The 20,219-nt window shown below is 53.9% G+C and overlaps 2 protein-coding genes across 5 annotated transcripts; one reads left to right on the top strand and one right to left on the bottom strand.

Moving 5' to 3' along the window:
- Window positions 1-952: 952 nt before the first annotated feature.
- On the bottom strand, window positions 953-3,324 carry TIMM10 (translocase of inner mitochondrial membrane 10). 3 transcript variants are annotated; one of them, XM_019414421.2, is made up of 3 exons: window positions 3,246-3,324; window positions 2,630-2,745; window positions 953-1,409 (listed from the first exon to the last, which is right to left on the bottom strand). In XM_019414421.2, exons 2-3 carry the CDS (start codon window positions 2,698-2,700, stop codon window positions 1,208-1,210), a joined length of 273 nt encoding a protein of 90 aa, XP_019269966.1. In that variant the 5' UTR covers window positions 2,701-2,745; window positions 3,246-3,324; the 3' UTR covers window positions 953-1,207. The 3 variants fall into 3 exon arrangements, with proteins under 3 accessions (XP_019269966.1, XP_053755668.1, XP_019269965.1); XM_053899693.1 differs by having other exon boundaries at window positions 3,177-3,303; XM_019414420.2 differs by having other exon boundaries at window positions 3,181-3,258.
- Window positions 3,325-8,079: 4,755 nt separating this feature from the next.
- Window positions 8,080-19,883, top strand: SMTNL1 (smoothelin like 1). Of its 2 annotated transcripts, XM_019414423.2 has the most exons (9): window positions 8,096-8,198; window positions 8,987-9,096; window positions 11,371-12,050; window positions 12,307-12,439; window positions 12,530-12,584; window positions 13,975-14,133; window positions 14,297-14,411; window positions 14,538-14,689; window positions 19,252-19,883. In XM_019414423.2, exons 3-9 carry the CDS (start codon window positions 11,373-11,375, stop codon window positions 19,394-19,396), a joined length of 1,437 nt encoding a protein of 478 aa, XP_019269968.2. In that variant the 5' UTR covers window positions 8,096-8,198; window positions 8,987-9,096; window positions 11,371-11,372; the 3' UTR covers window positions 19,397-19,883. The 2 variants fall into 2 exon arrangements, with proteins under 2 accessions (XP_019269967.2, XP_019269968.2); XM_019414422.2 differs by lacking the exon at window positions 8,987-9,096 and having other exon boundaries at window positions 8,080-8,198.
- The last annotated feature ends 336 nt before the right edge of the window (window positions 19,884-20,219 follow it).

Here is a 20,219-nt window from a genome sequence, read left to right as displayed (position 1 = left end):
TGTTTTTGTCTTGCTTCTTCATGGTCCCCATGACGCCGGCTGAGACAGTCAGTGCAACGACACCAAACTGGTGGGACAGGAGCAGGTTATTCTGCCACTTTTCTGGATCTCTGAGTTGTATCTCAGATCACTCCACACGTGTTTAACCTGCCCGCGAGGCTCACAAGCAATTTTCCAGCTCTGTGATCATCAACGATTTCAACTTTGCCAATGTGACTATGCTTCATCACAATGAGGAACCGGACGATGACCCTGGAGCATGACCTAGTAAGAACCTGGCGCCTGCCTCTTTCAGCGTTGTTAATGCTCTCGAGGGTATCGGCCAGGACATTCACGTGCACCATTATGGCGGCACAGAAAGATGGTGGAAAGAGCTACCTCGGACATCATGTGAAGAGTGAGGAGTGCAGTTTCTGATTCAGGTGAGCAGCGAATAGCAGTGGGTTTCACTCAGTCCCCTCCCTGATCACTCACATCACACCCGAGTTTGGGCCCTTCACATGTTTCGATATTGCCATTTGGAACCTAGGGGTTGGCTGCTTCCTTCTCAAATCCCATCTCCCGTTCACTCGCTCCTCTAAGTATTTCCTTGAGATCTGGAAAAATGCCTGCCTGACTCCACTTAAATTTTAAGCTGTTATTTCAACACATGTATATGGTTAATACTTACTGGGCACTGCCTGTGCCCTAGTCATTATTCTAAAAGCTGTGCACATGGTACATCATTTAATCTTCCCAACAGCCCTACGACTGTCCCCATTTGACAGATGAGGAAGCTACAGCACAGGGAAGGAACAAGTTCAGGGTCACAGGGCAAGTGGCCGACCTGTGGCAGGAACCTAAACCTTCGGACCAGTCTGTGCTTTCAAACACCACGCTGGACCCCCTCTGCTGGTAGAGCCTGTGTCTGCTGCCTCTACCCCAAGTGCCGGCCACACTGCTCTGCATATGGTAAGTGTCGACAAATCCGTTTTAATATATATGTATATATACACACACACATACACGTACATGCACAGTCACATCCCAGGGGGACAAACACCCCTTCTTCAACCGGGAGACAGCTCTATCATACTCTGGGCTCCTGAAGCCTCTCCACAAGGAGCCTAGGCCTGGCCGTCTTCACAGATGACACCCAATGGGGGCACTTTTGTTAGACACGTGGGAAGAGACAGGGCGCACCTCGGGATGTATACCGGCTGGGGCCTCACACGGGCCCAGAGCTCTGCTGCACCCTCTTTATCACCTCTTCATCCTGCATAGACAACTCTGTCAACTTTTTGCCCATCCGCTCATGGATGTCCAGGTACTTGGAGACACAGCGGTCCAGGCACACAGACTCGCCCTTGGACAGTTCTGCTTCCTTGTAGTGGGGAGGCACGCACTTCCGGTGGCAGGCACTGGTCATTCTGGGGAGAAGCAAGGGCAAGGTCAGGTTGGCAGCATCCTGAGGCATACCAGGAACTCTCCATCATTCCTGCCCCGTTACACTGATTTCACCTCCCAAGAAGGCGGTCTAAATCCTCAGTTTGCATCTCAACCATCTCGGAATGTCCTTGACAGTCCTCACGTCATCTGAGCCCACGTTTATGACTGATTATATAGGAACCGTTAGTTGAGCACTGGCTAGGTTCCAGGCATCATGCTAAGTGCTTGACACAGACTGTTATGCAGTCCCCACAATAATCCTCTGAGGTAGAGGCGCTATCACTATCCCCATTTTACAGATAAGGAAATTAAGGCATGGAGAGCCTCAGGATCCCATAAAGCTTGGCTATGAACCCATGGACCCTGACCTCACAGCCTACATTTTAAAATTATTTAAAACATTTGAAAAGTATTCTAACATACAGCTTCCCAGATAAACCACCAAGAGAAAATACCAGGAAGCTTAAGCCGATAAAAACAGCAAACACGTGTGGATTGCCTTCTACGTCTTGGGCTCGATACTTAGAGCTTGTCATACATTTCTTCGTTTAACATTAACAATGTCTCCAGGAGGTAGGTACTGTTATTATCTCCATTTTACGGGAGAAACACCAGTCCAACAATCCAAGTGATTTGCCCAAGGCCATAAGAGCGGTGATTGATGGAGTCAATTTGTTCCCAAATTTGCCATATGGCTGTGGCCACTAGTCTGGAGTCAGACTGATGTACTGGTCCTGACATTGCTATTCACCAACTGTGAACCCCGAGAAAGTTCTTGAACCTCCAGAAGCCTCCATGTCTTCACTGTACAATGGGACAACTAAAGTTAGCCCAGTGGGTCATTTTGAAGATTTTTTTAAAAGATTAAGGTGTGTAAAATGCTCAGCAGGTGCCTGAGGTGGAGTACAAGTTTAAGAAGCGTCCACTGCTAAGTGGGCTACGTACTGTTTGTCAAAAGGCAGATGCTCAACTGCTCCTGGAACCTAATCAGAGCTTTAACTGCCCTTCCTGCTCAGCTCCTTCCTCGCCATCAGCATCCCGATCTAAATGTCCAACTCATTCTAGTGACCCCATACTGCCTTTGCATTAGCCCTCCACCATGAGGTTCGCAGGTGGGGGTGGGTACCCTCAGAAAAGTACTCTGAGAAAGGGTGACCTAGGCTCATTCTCGAAGACAAGGTAACGCGCGGTTGGCTCTTACCTGTTGTACATATCAGCCATCATCTCCACCTCCAGCTCTGCAGCCAGCTGCTGGGCCCTGAGCGGATCCATCTCAGCCCTGCACCGTGTAAGGGATCTCCTTCTGGCCTCCTCGACCTGGGAGCAGACATCACCGTCAGCATCCACCCCTCCCGTTCAGTTTCCCATCCCAGGGGATGGGGGATGTGGAGGAATCATAGGACACCGGGCGGGCAGGAGCCACTGACCTCAGTGAGTTTAACCACCCCATCTCACAGACGGGGAAACTGAGGCCCAGAAAAGGAACACTGCCTAGCCCAAGGTCACACAGCGCATCAATGGAGGGCCTAGAAATCGAGCCCGGGAGCCCTGACGCTCAGTCCCTCGTGGCCACTTCTATCCAGGAGAAGATGGGGAGCCCGGAAAGAAACACTAAACCGCGGGCCTGAACCTCTAGGGCGCTGGGAATTCGATCACACGCGGAGCGAGGGCGCCCAGGTCCCGGTCCAGAGGCTGCACCTCTGAAATGGCGGCGCCATTATCAGGGTCACCTTGAGTCGAGAGTTCACTTACCACGGCCTGGAGCCAGTCTCAACGCCCGCAGTGACCCCAACTCAGGGCAGATACCAGGAACTCACCGTAAAACCAGGTAGGCTAAGGCGGAAGCACGTGGGTCACTTCCGGGAGGGAACTCCCGCCTCTTTGGTCGGACCCGCTTCCGGAATGAAGTACCAATGAGGTGCGCTGGGAAATCCGCTACCATAGAGAGGGAGCCGCCGGCCGCGGCTGGAGGCGGAGACGCCTTGCAAATGCTAGAGAGGACACCAAAACACCATAGAGGCTTGGGCGGAGTGCAGAGCGCCTGCAGCCTGGCTGTCAAGTCCCTTGGGTGATCGCGGGGAGGTCTGAATTTAACTGTTCCGGAGGAAGGGTCGCGGGGCCGAGCCCGGTGAGCCTCGCCCGCACCCCCCGGAGAGTTGGCGCCACGGCAGCAAAGTAGGCGCGGGGAAGGAAAGCCGCCCCCCAAAAGCAGTTCTGTTTGTGCTGCACATTAAGGTCACCTGGAACGCTTTAAAAGACCCCGAAGCCCATGCCTCACTTCATACCAATCAAATCAGAACTCCTGGGAATAGGCTGTAGGTATCGGTAAATGTTTCAAATCCTCCAGTGCTCTCTTTGTGCAGCCAAAGTTGAGAACCAACGCTCCAAGACACTGTGGGAATACCGCTGCATGTAGGTCCTAAGATTTCTCTGGGATTGCACAGAGAAGCGAGGCGCGGTTCCTGCTCACAGAAAGATGAGACATGTGTACGGTCTGTTTTATGCAACTTCTGTTAGACGCCCTGGGCCATGAAGAGGTGAATAGGAGCAATTTTGGCTGCCACCAGAGCTAACCTAGTGTATTTGAGCGAGGGAGGAGGAAGGTACTTGTGAACTCATCTTTCCAGGTTCCATGTGTTCCTCGATCTGCACCCGGCACAACAAAAACCCACCCTAATCCTTTGATTTTTCAAGGGATTTCCCAGTAAACGAAATTTAGAAGATGCCAATGAATGGTGCAAGCATACACTGCCCGTTGGAGAAGATGGGCTAGACACTATATGATTGGTCACTGTTTGCTTCCCTAGTTCCCTGGGAGAGTCAAGATTTTTAAACACTGGCCCTCCTTTCTGCTGTAAGGACTCATCTTTCTCAAACCCTGTGCCCCCATACTTTAAAATTAAGGTATGGCCCCGGGCTGGTTCAGTTAGTAGAGCATGCAACTCCTTACATCTCCACCCCGTGGTGAATTCGAGCTCCATGTTGGGTGTAGCTCTTACTTAAAAAAATTTTTTTAATAAAACTAAGGTATAACATTTATGCAGTAAAATGACAAATATATGAAACAAACTTGATTTTTTAACTTTTTAAAAATTTATTTATTTTGAGAGAGAGAGAGAGCATGTGAGCAGGGCTGGGGCAGAGAGGGAGAGAGAGAGAATCCCAAGGAAGCTTTATGAGTCAGTACAGAGCCCAGCGCCAGGCACAAACTCAAACTGTGAGATCGTGACCTGAGGCGAGACCAAGTGCCGGCTGCTCAACCCACTGAGCCACTCAGGCACCTCATACATAGTCATTCTTAAGACCACCACTCAAATCAAAATACAGTATATTTCCAACACCTTCAAAAGTTATCTTATGGGGGCACCTGGGTGGCTCAGTCAATTAAGCATTCCACTTTTAATTTCAGCTCAGGTCATGATCTTATGGTCATGAAAGAGCCCCATGTGGGGCTCTGGGCTGGGCATGGTACCTGCCTGGGATTCTTTCTCTCTCTCCCTCTGCCCCTCTCCCAAATGTGTTCTCTCTCTCTCTCTCTCTAGCTATTGCTTTTACTCTCTCTTAAAAAAAAAAAAAAAGTATCTTATGTTCCTTCCCAGTCAATAACCCCTCTCCCAAAGTTAACCACTATTCCGACTTCTTTTTTTTAATGTTTTATTTATTTGTTTTGAGGGACAGAGGGGGGGGGGAGGGGCAGAGAGAGAGAGAGTGAGAGAGGGAATCCCAAGCAGGCTTCACACTGTCAGCATAGACAGACATGGGGCACGATCCCAGAAATCGTGACAGTGTGACCCGAGCTGAAACCAAGAGTCGGACACTTAACCAACTGAGCCGCCCGGATGCCCTATTCTGACTTCTGTTGCCCACTCTTGAACTTCATGTGAATGAAGTTATACATTATTTTCTGGTTTGTGCCCGGCTTCTTTAGCTCAATGTTGTGTCTATCTTTTATTCTTTTTTTTAATGCTGTCTAGTGCTTGTATGAATAAGCTACAATTCATCTATCCATTCACCTGTTGATAGACTTTGGGGTTGTTTCCAGTTTGGGGCTATTATGACAATGCTTCCGTGAATATTGCACACATATTTTAGTGGACATACGTTGTGCTGGTTTTTGCTTTTGATATTATAGCCAACATATTATGGAATATTAAGAAAGTGCATGGGAAAAGGAATGGGTTCTTACAAGAGTTATCTGCTTCCTTGATGGGATTTTTATTAGGTGTTACAAAAGGTTACATACTGTATGATTCCATTTAAATAATATTCTCAAAGTGACAAAATTATAGAGACAAAGAGATAAATGGTTACAGGGTAGAGTTGGTGTGTGTGTGGGGGGGGGTGCCTACAAAGAGGTAGCGCAGGGAGAGCTTTGTGTTGATGGAAGGGCTATGCATCCTGACTGTGGAGGTGTTTATACAAATCTAAGCATATAAGATGTCATAAAACTATACAAACCATTGTTCCAGTGTCCATTTCCTGGCTTTGATATTGCAGATGGTCATGTAAGATTTAACCTTGAGTACTCCCTCCGTATTATTGGGGCACCTGGGTAGCTCTGTTGGTTAAGCATCTGACTCTCAATTTCAGCTCAAATCATGATCTCATGTTTTGTGAGTTCAAGCCCCACATCAGGCTCTATGCTGACATTGTGAAACCTGCTTGGGATTTTGTGTGTCCCTCTCTCTCTGCTGCCCCCCTCCCCAATGCATGCTCCCCTCTCAAAATAAATAAACGTAAACAAATAGTTTACACAGCCCTAACCTTCCAGAATCCAGATACACCATCTTTGGAATCCAGACACATCAGCTACAGTTGCTGACCTCTGTCAGCACCACGCTGAACCTCTGGCCTCTCGCTCTGCCGTGTTCCACCCCTTCCGAGCCCCACAGCCTCCCAGAAGGGACTTGTGTATTTGTGACTCACCGTGGAACAGTATTGTCCTCTTGGTTGAGACCTCAACCCCAAAGGAAGGGATGCTGGCTTGTCACCCGGAATCTTACATGGGCCCTGACCACTCATGAGAGGTGTACAGAATACAAAGACAGCCCAGGTGGACTCCTTTGAGATGAGCAGGAGACGAGAGAGTTAGACCGTCAATGGCTTGAACAGAATGGCCATTCTATGAGCTTGGAGACAAAGCAGGCACAGTCTTGATCGCTGTTATCCTCTGTCACCATTCCTCATCACTTCCCCTCAACTTCAGCGCTGACCATCCTGTCCAAGCCACCACCACCTTGCACCTGGTTTACTGCAGTAATGTCCTGACTGCTTTCCCCATCTCCGCTCATGCCCCCCGCCCCCCCCCCCCCGACTCCGTCTATTCTCAAAACAGCAACCGGAGTCATCTTGTCAACAACTAAAGTTAGATCATGTCCTTTGCCACCTGAAAGGGTCCACTGGCTCCCAATCACAGAGCAGAAGCCAACATCCTTACAGTGGCCTCTAAGCCCCACGGGATTGCCCCCTCCCCCTCCCATGACCTTCTATTAACCTATTTATTTATTCAATATATGTTTATTGAGCACCTCATACGAACCAGGCAGTTTGCTAGACCCTGGGCACACAGTCATGAGCATGGGAGATAAAGTCCCTGCCTTCATGGAGCCTACAGTCCAGTGAGAGTCAGATAATAAGGAAATAAATAACCCAGTTTTGGATTCCAGTAAATATTATGAAGAAAATAAAACAGGCTGAAGTGATGGAGAGGAACTGAAGCCATGGAGGGTCTCTGAGGGAACAGAATTTGAGGCGAGAGCAGCCTGAGAAGGATGAACAGTCTCGCGAAGGGCAGAAGCCAAAAGGTGACAGCTGTGAGTGTGGAAAGGAATGAACTTATTTGAGGGACAGAAAAGAGGCCAGAGTGGAAGGGGCTGGGGGAGGTGGTGGCGGGGATCCCAGGCTTCAGCAGTGACAGGGGCGTGCCCTGCACACATTCTCCCAGAGTATACCTCTCTTACATCACAGGACACATTAGAGAAGGCACAATCTGTTCTTCTGAGCAAAAATCCCAACTCAGTACAAAAATGTGTTCAGAGCCTCCTATGTACCCGTCCCTTCAGCTTAAAACAGAATTCAGTCCTGTATTTTCTAGACTCTAAGCCCAGCGATCCGTCAGCTTGGGCCATCCCTCCTCACCTGTTCGCCCCTCCCTCCCACTCCCACATCCCTCTGTGCAGTGTGAGCCCCTGAGACACCCCCACTGTGGGCAGCTGTCCCGTTAGGCCCCTTGCAGCCCACCCCTCAGCAGCTGTTGCCATCTGTAGACGAGTAAAAGACTATTTAAAGGAACATGGGGTAGGGGTGTGGGGGCAGAGGGATAGGGGAGTCCCAGCCTGGGCTGTGGATGGGCCAGCGAGGCCAGAGGGCTGGTGACCATATTCCACATGGGCCTGCGGATGGTCTGCGGGGTGACCAGGGCCAGGCAAGTACAGTGGGAAGAAAGGTGGCCACAGGATGGATGCCCCCGGGGTCAGGGCAGGAAAGACGCGCTGTGATTGAAAGGTGCCACCTGTCAAATCTTCACAGGAAATCTGAGCCTCCTAGGCCAAGGGAAAGTGTTGTACCAACAGGGCAGTAAACAATGCTCTCCTTGGACCCAAGGCTCTTGAGGTGGGGGTGGGGTGCGAGCGGGGAGGAGGAGGGGGAGGCGGGCAGACCCAGGAGCTGGGGGCTGGAGGCCACTGGCTGGGGCTAAAGGCAGCCGGGGAGTGAGGCCGCTCAGCTGGAGGAAGGAGACAGCTCCAAGCCCCCAGGCAGAGGCCACGCAGGTAGGAGAAGCCCCAGCCGTTTCTAAGTGGCCCCCTCCAGCTGCCCAACCCCTCTCCCACCTCCCAAGGCCTGGAGCCTCTACGCAGAGCCCCAGAGTCGGAGAAATCCAGGCTCTTCGCTAACCCTCTCCACCTCTTTGTCAGCTCTCTTTAGATGCCAGAGGTCAGGGACCCAGCCCTAAGGTGTTGGGCAAACTAGACATCAGCCCACAGGTGGCCATTCACAGGGAGGACCGGACAGGGGCAGAGAGGGTCTTGGGAGTCCAGGCCAGCTGGGGTGGGAGGCAGACTCTCTAAGCAGTTGAGACTGGTTTCTCCAAGGGAGGGTCACTGGCTGGCGTGGGGGATGGTGGCAGCCTCAGGACCACCAGAAGACAGGGTGGGAGGCAGGGGTTCGGGGTCTCATGAACAGAACCATAAAGCGTCGTCTACAGCATTTGCAGCTTGGGACTCCAGCTCCTGGGTTCTTTTTCTCCCAGTCAGCCGAGAGAAACCCAGAAAGGGAAAGGGATACAAAAGTAGGCTTCCTGGGGAGGAAGGAGGAAGGGAAGAGAAGAGGGAGGAAGGGAGGGAGGACAGCGCCTGCCATGCATGGTAGAGAGAGAGCTGCACTCGTCAGCCACAGCCAACCGCCCTCGCCTGCCAGCGGGGTGGCCCTCACTCTGGGCCCCTGGCTGGGGAGCTGGTGGGAGCCGCATCCCTGTGGGCGGCAGCGCCAGGCTGGTTGTCAGGAGACCTGGATTCTAGATATGGCTGAACCATTCAATTGTCCTGTGACTTTACTCAAGGGACTCCAACTCCGCGAGCCTCAAGTGCCCAATCTGTAAAATGGGGCCCGTAACGCCTACTTCCAAGGGCGAGAGCGAGGAATGAGTGAGGTGGAACAGGGCACCACACCGTAAGCTGTCAACCTCCTGTAGAATCGTTAGTGTTGGGGTGGGATGGTGCTATCCTGGCTTCTCACCTCCTGAGTCTCTTCACTCCTTATCTATTTATGACGAGCCTGCGGGGCGGAAAGCTGAGGTGATGAACACGCAGGACGGCGGAGGGGTGTGTGTGTGTGTGTGTGTGTGTGTGTGTGTGTGCACCTGCCTGTCCTTCCCCACCCCCGCCTCCCCCACAGTGTGAGGCATGTAGACAAAGGGAAAGATGGCTGCAGCCCTCCTCTATGTCTCCGCCAAGCACCACCGTGCTTCGAGGTGTAAAAGGGGCTTGTGGACATCTTACTGGCCTTCCATTCTCTCTGCCTTGTCTCACCAACTCAATGCCCTCGTGGCTGGGTCAGGACATTACGAGCTGATGTGTGCCGAGCGCTCCCTTCTGGGCACTTACCCGGCTGGCTCAGTCGGTAGAGCACGTGACCCTTGATCTCAGGGTTGTGAGTTCAAGGCCCACCTTGGGCGTGGAGCCTACTTAAAAAAAAAAAAGAAAGAAAAGAAAATCGGATGCGTAACAGACTGAGTCACCCAGGCGCGCCAAAGTTAAGATTTCCCTTACTATGGGGTATCTAGAATCCACTTACGTGCTAAAGAAGTTGTGTATCTCTAAAAGGGTAAAGAGTAGGCCGTTTCTGGAATAACCTCAGCCAGAGACTACATCCCCCCAATCCCAGCCCCTATTAATGTCTCAGGAGGCCCTCGTTTTCCACAGAACAGTTTGGAAAACCTGATCTAGATGAATCCTATGTTTGTCAGTGAAAACTGAGCACTTGAGAAGGAAAGGGTCTGTTCAGGTCTCAGAGGGAGCGACCAGGAGATGGGGGATCAAGCCAGCTCTCGGCCTCCTGGCTCCCTGCTGATGTGCATTCCATCCTGCTGGTTAGTTTCCAGTTAATCCATTGCTGGAGCCGCTCAACCATGAAGGGGCTCTAGCGGGAGGGGTGCGAGCATCTTTGTAAATTCTAGCCGGCTTCCTCAGAAATGGTGGGGGCACCGAATCCAGGGACCCCAGGGATCCGGACTGGAGGCAGTAAGACCCGAGTGGGTGGCAGGAACAGAGCCTTGTCACCAGTCCGCCTGTCTTCCTGCCCCTGTCCCAACTGCCCGGGTGCCCTGGGTACCGTCGCCCAGAATGGTGGCGTCGCAGAGGGCAGGAGGTATTTTTAGCCAGTGACAGGAGCGCCTACTTCTCTTACCGTCTGAGTCATGCCCTGAACACTATTTGAGGATTGTTTTCTTTGTAAACAGACACCCAAGAAGGGTAGGGGGATGAAGGAGGTGGCCCTGCCCCCCCCCACCTGTTTTTGTACATCCTACAGTAGGTACAGTACTTGGATAGGGAACCTCACGTTGAGGTATCATAATGTCCCTCTCCCCCGACTCGTCCCTGGCAGTCGGAGGCTCAGATGTCTCTGGCAGAGGTTAGGGAGAGTACGTTTCTATTCTTCACCAAAACAAACTCTTCCGTGTCCAGGCCCGGCTTTTCTGAGAACCACAGGTGGACTGTGCCAAAGCTGGGGCAGCTGGAAGAGACCCAGACACCAGCTGGCCCAGGTTTTCCCAGATTTCTGGCAGTTTTACACCACCCCCGGAATTAAGCCACATCTGTACCACCTGTATCCTTTCCTGAATGCCTTCCTTTGAATTAACTTATTTTTAAATTCAATAAATGTATTTTTAAAAGAAACCTTATCTCCCTAGTGGAAATGGACACTCAATATCACCGGCCAGGAAGAGAAAGGAACTGTAAACATAAGTACAGTGGAAACAGAACAGCCCTATCACATTCTATCTATATACTCCCGCCTGCTTTGGGCTCCATTAAAACCGGAGAGTAGCCTCTGTCCCACAGGTGTTCCCCGACGCCGGCACCACATTGTACACATTGTAACCATCTCGTTGGCTTCTTCAGAAAGAGGCAAACTCATTGAAGAGGCATCATAGGATCTAATGTTCTCTAGAGCCCAAGCCACAGCCCGCAGAGGGCTGTTAGGGGGGCGCCATCCAATGTCAAGTCACCGTGGCCCTGTACCCCTTTGGGGTACAGCGCTGTACCCCTTCACTTTATCACAGCGAGAAAACATCATGTCTTGCTCAAGTCACAAGCCCAGGCATTGGGGGACCCGGGACTAAACAGCAGGCCTCCAGACTCTGGGGCCAGTGCTTTCCGAGCGTGGGGCCTTCACCTCACACGGCAATGGGGCACGACAGGTCTGCTTGTCTCCACTTTCCAGAGATGGAGCACAAGGAAGGGGAGCCCTCCAAGGACGGGACCACTGTCTCCCCAGCCGCAGAGGCCCCGGTGACGCAGGGAGGTGGAACCTCTGCAGAAAAGGAGGCCAAAGCCACAGCGGAGAAGATCCTCAAAGAGGGGCCTCCGGAAAGAGCACTGGCCGAGGCCAGCACGTCAGCTGAATTTCAAGGGGAAGCAAACGGGTGGGATGAGGTCAAGGTGGAAGCCAAAGGGGAGGCAGAACTTCACAAGGAGGGCGGCGGGAAGGAAGAGATCACAGCGGCTCCTCAGGAGACCGCTGATGGGAAGGAAGAGACCCAGCTTGACCCCAAGGAGGCCAAGGAAGGGCAGGAGACCACGCCGGCCTCCGAGAAGCAGCAGGCTGACGAGAAGCAGGCCGAGCCTGAATCTAGGGAGGAAGCCCGCGTGAGTGAGGAGGCCAAGGCTGAGCCCAAGCAGGCCACTGGGGAGCGGGAGGCCGAGACTGGGGCCGAGGAGGCTGATGGGAAGGAGGGGGCCACAGCGGCCTCTCAGGAGGAGAGCGACAAGCCGGAGGGGCCTGCAGCGGAAGCTCAAGGGAAAGCGGGTGCCCCAGAGGCCGGGTCGGACTCGGAGACGAAGGCTGCCGTGGAAGAGGAGGAGGCCGAGGCTGAGCCTCAGGAGGCTGACGTGAAGGAGGCGGTGAGTCAGGCAAAGGAGGGGAGGCAGGAGGCCCCCACGGTGTTCTGGAGTCCCCGGCAGCCCAGGAAGCAAGCCCCCGCCCTGCCCCCCGTTGTTCCTTTGAGAAAGTCCAGTCTTCCCACTGACATTGAGAGCCTGGGGTGGGGGATGTAGCCCCGTGGCCCCAGGCTGCCTTCTAGATCTTTCTGCAGTCCTCACGAAGCCTTGGGCAGGCGCTTGTGTGCCCATGAGCCCGCACAGATCGTGTTTGTTCCAGGAGTCAGGTGGTCCCCAGGAAGAGCAGGACCAGGGTGTGGAGAGAGAGTCGGAGGAAGGAGCAGGAGTGATTCCTAGCTCCCCCGAGGAGCGGCTCGAGAGCCCCACGGAGGAGGGCAGTGGCCTCAGCCCAGGTGAGTGAGTCCAAGGAGCTCCCCTGAGGGGGGCGCAGACAACACGACAGGGGAGCTCCAGCTTCTCTCCCTCCCTTTCCCTTCCTCCAGGTGGGTTGGGTCCAGACACCGCAGCAGCTTCGGGAGAGACCAGTCCTTCGGCCAGGTAATGTCAAGGTCTGGGGCCCCAGCTCCAACTCCCTCTACCACACGCTCCTTTCAAAGTCTACCCCCGAGCCTGGGTCTCCTTGGTGCCTGAACTTGAGATGCTCTAGGATTCCTGGCTTTCGGTCCCCTGTCCCAGGGCAGAGCCCACAAAACCAAAGGAGCTGAAGAATGGGAGCAAAGGAGGGGGGAGCGTGCCTCGTCCACTCGCTCCCACTCCCCTGCTAAAGCCTCCTCGTCCTCGGCGTCCTTGACAGATCTTCACGGGGCTCCTCGTCCACGGGGCCCCTCGTCGAGTGGCTCGGCACATTCCCTAACGTCAGCACGACCCACAGAGCATGAGCAGAAAGCCTGAGTTCAGACCATGACTCTGCCACTTACCAACTGTGTGACCTTGGTTTTGTCACTTTTCTCCTCTGCCAAGTGGGCACCGTGACCGTGCCTACCTCGGAGGATTACTGTGGGGCTTAAGTCACATAAAATGTACAGAGCGCTTGGGGCGCCCAGCTGGCTCGGTCGGTAGAGCATACAACTCTTGATCTCGGGGTCATGAGCTCGAGCCCCACGCTGGGCTGAGAGATTACTTGAAAAGAAAATGTATAGGGGCGCCTGGGTGGCTCAGTTGGTGAGGCACCGACTTGTGGTTTCGGCTCAGGTCATGGCCTCGCGGTTTCGTGAATTCGAGCCCCGCGTCAGGCTCTGCGCTCCCCCTCTGGCCCTGTCTCCATCTCTCTCAAAATAAATAAATAAACTTCAAAAAATAAAAATAAAATGTATAAAGCCCTTAGCACAGTGCCTGGCACACAGCAGGTGCTGGATAAAGTGAGAGCTTTCTTGCCATCGCGTAACTTAACCCATTAGAAGAAGCTTCCTTTATTTTGACCTGAAATTCACCTCCGCGTCGCTTTTGTAGGGAAAGGTAATGGGTCAGTGTTCTCTGAGCACTCGGGACAGTTACGTGACAGGCAGAGCTGGGTGTTCTCCACTCCCCCTCGCTCTCAAGCCGTAGAGCCCCCTTAGGTAGTTCTTCTTGTCCCCAGTTTACAGACGAGGATGCTGAGACTCAGAGAAGTGACAGGATAGTCCCAAGATCAAATAAGAGGCAAAGCCAGGACTCAAACTCCCGTCAGACGTCACACTTATCTTAGTTCCGCCCACATATCTCACCAGACCACATGCTCCCAAAGTTACACCGAACTTCATCATCCCGTCTTGACCCGCCTCCCAGTGCTGGGCACAGAGAAAATGTGTTCAGGGAGTGGGGACCTCAGCTTCCTAGGCCTCTTGTGGGTGCAGGGAGCTCCCACCCTGGCCAGCCCCCTGCCCCCCGCCCTGTACCCTATAGTGGCGGCTCCCAGCCCCTCTCACACTTCTCTGAACCTTCCCCACAGTGAGTCTTCACCCAGCGATGCACCCCAGACTCCCACGGAGCCCCCTCCCTCACAGGAGAAGAAGAAAGAGAAGGCACCGGAGCGCAGGGTGTCGGCCCCTGCCCGGCCCCGGGGGCCCCGTGCACAGAACCGCAAAGCCATCGTGGACAAGTTCGGAGGGTAGGGTGCGGGCTGCGCTGGGCTTTCCCCGGGGAACTGCGGAGGGGAGGCCCGGCCGAGGTGGGGGCACTGATGTCTGGGTCCGGGGCTCCTCCCTGATGGGACCTCCTGTGGGGTCTCACGTCTTTGGCCTGGCCTTCTCCATCGCACCCCTTCCCTGCAGGGCAGCCTCGGGCCCCACGGCCCTGTTTCGAAACACAAAGGCAGCGGGGGCAGCCATTGGCAGTGTCAAGAACATGCTCTTGGAGTGGTGCCGGGCCATGACCAGAAACTACGAGGTGGGCACGGAGCAGGGGCGATGTGGGGCAGGGGACCCTTCCCTGGGGCGGCAGGTCTGAGCGGGGCCGAGCCCCAAGGCAACGTCCAGGCTCACCAAGGCCTGCTCTGGGCTCCCTCCCCTGCAGCACGTGGACATCCAGAACTTCTCCTCCAGCTGGAGCAGTGGCATGGCCTTCTGCGCCCTCATCCACAAGTTCTTCCCCGATGCCTTCGACTACGCTGCCCTGGAGCCCTCACAGCGCCGACACAACCTCACCCTGGCCTTCTCTACCGCTGAGTAAGCCGCGGCCACACGTGGCAGTACCAGAGGGGGTGGGGGGAGCCCGGGAGCCGCTGAGGCGCGTGCTGCATTCACCCGGGTTGGGGAGTGGGGTGGTCAGAGGGAGGCCGTGGCCACACGCTCGTGAACCCAGCAGACACTTTGTGACGGCCAGGAACTGTTTCAGGGCGTAGCAGTAGATGAACTCGGCAAAATCCCTGTTTGCCAGGGCCTACATCCTAAAGGGAGGGACGGATCATAAACACACACCCCGTGTGAAATGTAATGCCAGGGGCGGGGGTAGGTGCCCGAAAGAAAATGCAGGCAGGGTAAGAAAGAGAGGAGAAGCCGGCCTGCTGTTTTCGACAGGCTGGTGGCTGAGATTTGGGGCCACAGTCTGACTCTGCCATTTGTTAGCTGTGTGACCTTGGACAGGCTCCTGTACCTCTCTGAGCCTTCACATTCTGATCTTTAAAATGGGCACAGCATTTCCTCCGTTGCAGGATTACGGTGAGAACTGGGTAAATAAGTAAAGTATAACCATGCCTCAACCACGGCAAACCCTTCGAAAAAAAATCTTAGCTGTCGTTCCTCTGTTCTGATGAATGACATCACACTTTTTATGATGATTATGATTCTGAGCCACCTGGTGGCAATAGACTCTGCAGAGGATGTCGCCAGTGAGGGCAACTCTGAGGCCCCGGAGTAGACACGAGGGCACCCCCAAAGCCCTGGGACAGGAAATAGGTCACAAGGGACATTAGCAAACACCTTGGTCTGGAACGCTGAGCCCTCTCATCGAGTCCAGACCTGGCCACCAACCTGCTGGCAGCAACGTTCCCAACTCTGGGCCTAAGGCAGCAACGTTCCCAACTCTGGGCCTGTGTGTCCCCTATGGGCAAAACGGGAAGAGTGAGGCCGAACCGTACTTTTTTCTTTCTTTCTTTCTTTCTTTCTTTCTTTCTTTCTTTCTTTCTTTCTTTCTTTCTTTCTTTTCTTTCTTTCTTTCAACATATTTTTAAAGTTTATTTATTTGTTTATTTTTATTTTTTTAACATTTATTTATTTTTGAGACAGAGACAGAGCGTGAACAGGGGAGGGTCAGAGAGAGGGAGACACAGAATCTGAAACAGGCTCCAGGCTCTGAGCTGTCAGCACAGAGCCCGACGCGGGGCTCGAACCCCACGAACCGTGAGATCGTGACCTGAGCCAAAGTCGGACACTTAACCGACTGAGCCACCCAGGCGCCCCTATTTATTTTGAGAGAGAGAGAAAGAACGCAAGCAGGGGAGGGGCAGAGAGAGAGGGAGAGAGAGAATCCCAAGCAGGCTCTGTGCTGTCAGCACAGAGCCCTACATGGGGCTCTATCTCATGAGCCGTGAGTTCATGGCCAGAGCCGAGATCAAGAGTTGGACACTTAAACAACTGAGCCATCTGGGCACCCCTGAGCTGTGCTTTTCAAATGGGGTCTTTCTTTTCCAGCAGGTTCCTCACACAAAATATTAAGTGAATGCCCAACATATAAAACGGATTAAATGGGGACTTTTTATTTTTTTAAACTTTCCTTTAACTAAATAACACTTTCCTTATGAAATTTAGATATTGCTTCAATCACAATCTCATTCATAGAGCTTGACGTTCATGGCTGTAACACGTATGTAATCAAATGGGCACAGAAGGCCCAAAACATGTCCTAACCCAAACGATAGTTGTCCACAGCCTGGATGACATTGGACCACGTGATCCGTTAACATGAATCATTAGAACCCTCTGGCTTCTTGGTTATTTGAGCTCATCCCACTTCTCCTCAGCCACCTGCTCATGGTTATGAGTTTCTGCCAATAACTATACCACGTGCAAAATCTTGCTCTCAGACATTCCGCTCTCTACCTGTCCCCACCCCTCGCCCTTCTAACTCACTTGGTTTAACACCATCACTGCAAGACATTTTTTGCCCCGTGGGGACTTCTAATCCATTAACCTCACCATTTTCCACTCTCTATCAGCTTGCTTATGTCTTCGATTTCATGGTCTATCAATGTCGTCACTCAAGGGGGGACCTTTCTAGGTCGGGAGGGGCTCCTGGAGCACACCAGCTCAGCACCCAACACCCTTCCCAGGATGCTCCCTGAGGCATATGTATGGGGCCCTCGGGCACCAAGGATGCAATTGGAAAACCATCAGCCTTGATATTCCAGAAGATCCCTTTCAGGTTCACGTTTTCCTGCCAAGGGATGGAGTGAGTGCCCTGGGGTGGGAAGCCGAGGAGGTCAGGAGCACCCCGTCCTGCTCTGGGCTCAGAAGCACCTGTCATGATGACGAGAAGCCCCATGACTTGAGGGTGGTTAGGTGCTGGGTGTCGTGCTGAGCGCTTTCCTTGGGTCCCTTCTCATTCTATCCTGTCAGCAGTCTTACAGTGTGGGTAGCAGTAGTGGGGTCACTCGACATCCTAGTTCATACAGGAGGGCAGTGGCAGGGCCGTGACACGGGAGTGAACCCCCCAGTCGAGACTGAGAGCTCTGAGTGAACATCAGGAACCACGTGTCCCCGGCCTGCAGGACACAGGTCATTGTCCTCCTCCTGCTGCTGCCGGGCCATGGTTCCAAGCCAGAGCTGCAGGCAGGCAAACTGAACCATCAGGTGATGATGCCGAGCTGCCAAGAAGCATCGGGCAGGAGCAAAAAGGGGAGGATGTTGGTGGGGATGCGCGGGCTGGAGGATGCAGAGGTCGACCTGCCGAGCTCGAATCCTGCCCCCTCCTTCTCAGCGCTGTGACTCTTGGCGGCTGACTTCGCTTTTCTTTGGGTTTGGTGTGATGAGGCGTGCAAAGTAAGGGGGCCCCTGCCACAGCCATCGCCTCCCACTGCCCCGTTCGAGAACTCACCTGATCACCACGGAATCCTGGGATGAGGGGGAACAGCAGTGCCCCGGCCCCCAGAGGGCTCCATCACCTGTGCTGCCCGAGGAGCCCGGCCCCACCCCCCAGGCCCTGCGGGAATGAAGCTTCTCCTGTGTAGGGGACCAGCACCCTGACCCACACCCCAGAGCTGACACGACCGCATTGGGCGGCAGGGAGCATAGCCCATTCCAGGAAATCTTCCAGTCTGTGCCTCCCTCCTGACTCTCAGGCCAGTCCAGCTTGGGTTTCAGCCCAGCTGTCGTGAGCCCCGAGAGAGGATTTCTGCCGGGCCCCCAGATTCGCCTACGGTCGGCACCCATGGCAGGTTGGCAGGCTGGGACCACTGAGACCCAGCTGCATGGCAAGGGTGCCAGGGACAGGCTTAGGGTTGAATTCCAGCTGTGTCACTGTGACCTTGAGGAAATCCCCCAAATGCTCTGAGTCTCCAGCTCCTCTTCTGCTGGTTGAGGATGGAGGCGGGGAGTACATGAGACCACTCCCGGGGAAGCCCCGATAAAGTACATGGCATGTGGTACCAAGGCCCCAACAGTGGTTTGCTCCGATTATCGGCTTCAGCAAAGCCAGCAGCACATGGCCCTGAAGAGCAGCCGGGAAGTTAGAAAAAGAGGACTTGCTGCTAAACTCCACGCAGTCCCTCAAACACTCGAAGCACTCCTGCCTCAGGGCCTTTGCACATGCTGTTTCCTCTGCCTGGAATCCTCCTCCCTCAGACACGCACATGATTTACTCTAAGAAGCCTTCCCTGAGCACCCTATTAAAAAAAACACCCCCTAACATAGGGATATACTCTATCTCCCTTCCCTGCCTTATTTCTCCGTAGCACCTCTCACCATCTGACGCGCTGTCTGTGGCATGTTTGATTACTGCCTGTCTTCTGCCACAAGACTGTCAGCGACACGAGTGAGGGAGTCTGGGTTTTGCACGGTGCTGAATTCCCCACGCGAGTGCCCGGCACATAGTAGGTCCTCAGGAAACACGTAGAGACTGCATGAATATGGAGACTGCGATGGTGCAGATGATGCGAGCCGCGCTCTGGCTAGGACTGGGGTTCCATGCTCTAAACTCTTACCGAGGGGCCTGGCCGCCCAGATGACAGGTGTGCCAGCACGTGGAAGGGGCAGGTTAAGGCAGAACTGGAAACCAGAGGTCCTCCCACACGAGCATGCAGAACTGGAAACCAGGGGTCCTCCCACACGAGCATGCAGAACTGGAAACCAGGGGTCCTCCCACACGAGCATGCAGAACTGGAAACCAGGGGTCCTCCCACACGAGCATGCAGAACTGGAAACCAGGGGTCCTCCCACACGAGCATGCAGAACTGGAAACCAGGGGTCCTCCCACACGAGCATGCAGAACTGGAAACCAGGGGTCCTCCCACACGAGCATGCAGAACTGGAAACCAGGGGTCCTCCCACACGAGCATGCACGGTGCACTGAAAACAGGGGCTTTGGAATCAGGCCAAGCTGCGTTTGAGTGTGGACCGCGAGGGCCTCGGTGATCTCGTCTGTACAATAGGACGGCCGGCCGAGACGACCTCCCCGCTCCAACACACACAGTTCTGTGGGTTTCATCCTTGCTGGGCTGCCCCCCTGTCCCCCTGCCCCCCACACCCTTCGGCTTTGGCTCTGCTCCTCACCACCCCCCACCCCTGCCCCTCAGGAAACTGGCCGACTGTGCCCAGCTGCTGGAGGTGGACGACATGGTGCGGCTGGCGGTGCCCGACTCCAAGTGCGTCTACACCTACATCCAGGAGCTGTACCGCAGCCTGGTGCAGAAGGGACTGGTGAAGACCAAGAAGAAATGAGGAGCTGACCGGTGCTGCAGGCGGAGGGGGGCGGGACGCCCGGCTGACCGGCCACGGCCCCCCGAGGCCGCCGGAGCTGGGGCTCGAGCGAGGGCAGGTGGCATCAGTCTTAAACGCATTAAAGGTACTTTTGTAAAATCCTGTCTGGCCCTTTGGTGCACCCTACACCCCCCCACCCAGGAACCTCGCTCACTCTGGGGTAATGAAGCCCGGCCGCCGGGCTTCCTCACCGGACACGATCTTCTCAACAACCACGACACCGTTCGGGAAGTACGAGGGCCTGGGTCCCACCACTAAGCAGCTGTGTGACCTCAGACCAGTGAGTTAACCTCTCTGAGCCTCAGTTTACCATCTGAACAGTCACACCTCGTGGACCTGTTGGGAGGGTTAAACGAGACGATGAAATGAATGGAAAGCTTTGCCTGGTGCCTGTCACATCAAGTGTTCGATAAGTGAGGCCGAAAGTAAATGCATTTGTATGTTTTGAGCCATCGGTGGTGTTTTTCCTGATTCTCTTCCCTCTTTCCACACTTCTCCCAAATTAGGGAATTCCAGAACAGGTGCTAGAAGATTCTCTAGAAACTTCAAACTAGGTTAGTGGGGCCTGGGGCGATTCCCTCAACTCAAAGATACCCTACATTTGTGTCTAAAGTGCTGGTTTTCCCGCAGCCTAGAACCACTGGCCCCTGAAAGTCCTTCCTCCGGGTTAAGTTAATCCCTTCTGCTTGGGCTGAAGATTTGGCTTGGCTTTGTTTTTTCTATTGCTCATTAGAGACGCACCCCCTGAGCTGCTTATAATTTCCTGCTGACAATCCTGTCTGGC

This window comes from Panthera pardus, unplaced genomic scaffold, assembly GCF_024362965.1.
Source record: "Panthera pardus isolate Hobbes unplaced genomic scaffold, ASM2436296v1 HiC_scaffold_12, whole genome shotgun sequence".
In the NCBI taxonomy this organism is placed as follows: Eukaryota; Metazoa; Chordata; class Mammalia; order Carnivora; family Felidae; genus Panthera; species Panthera pardus.
This window is presented reverse-complemented; position numbering and strand designations above follow the sequence as displayed.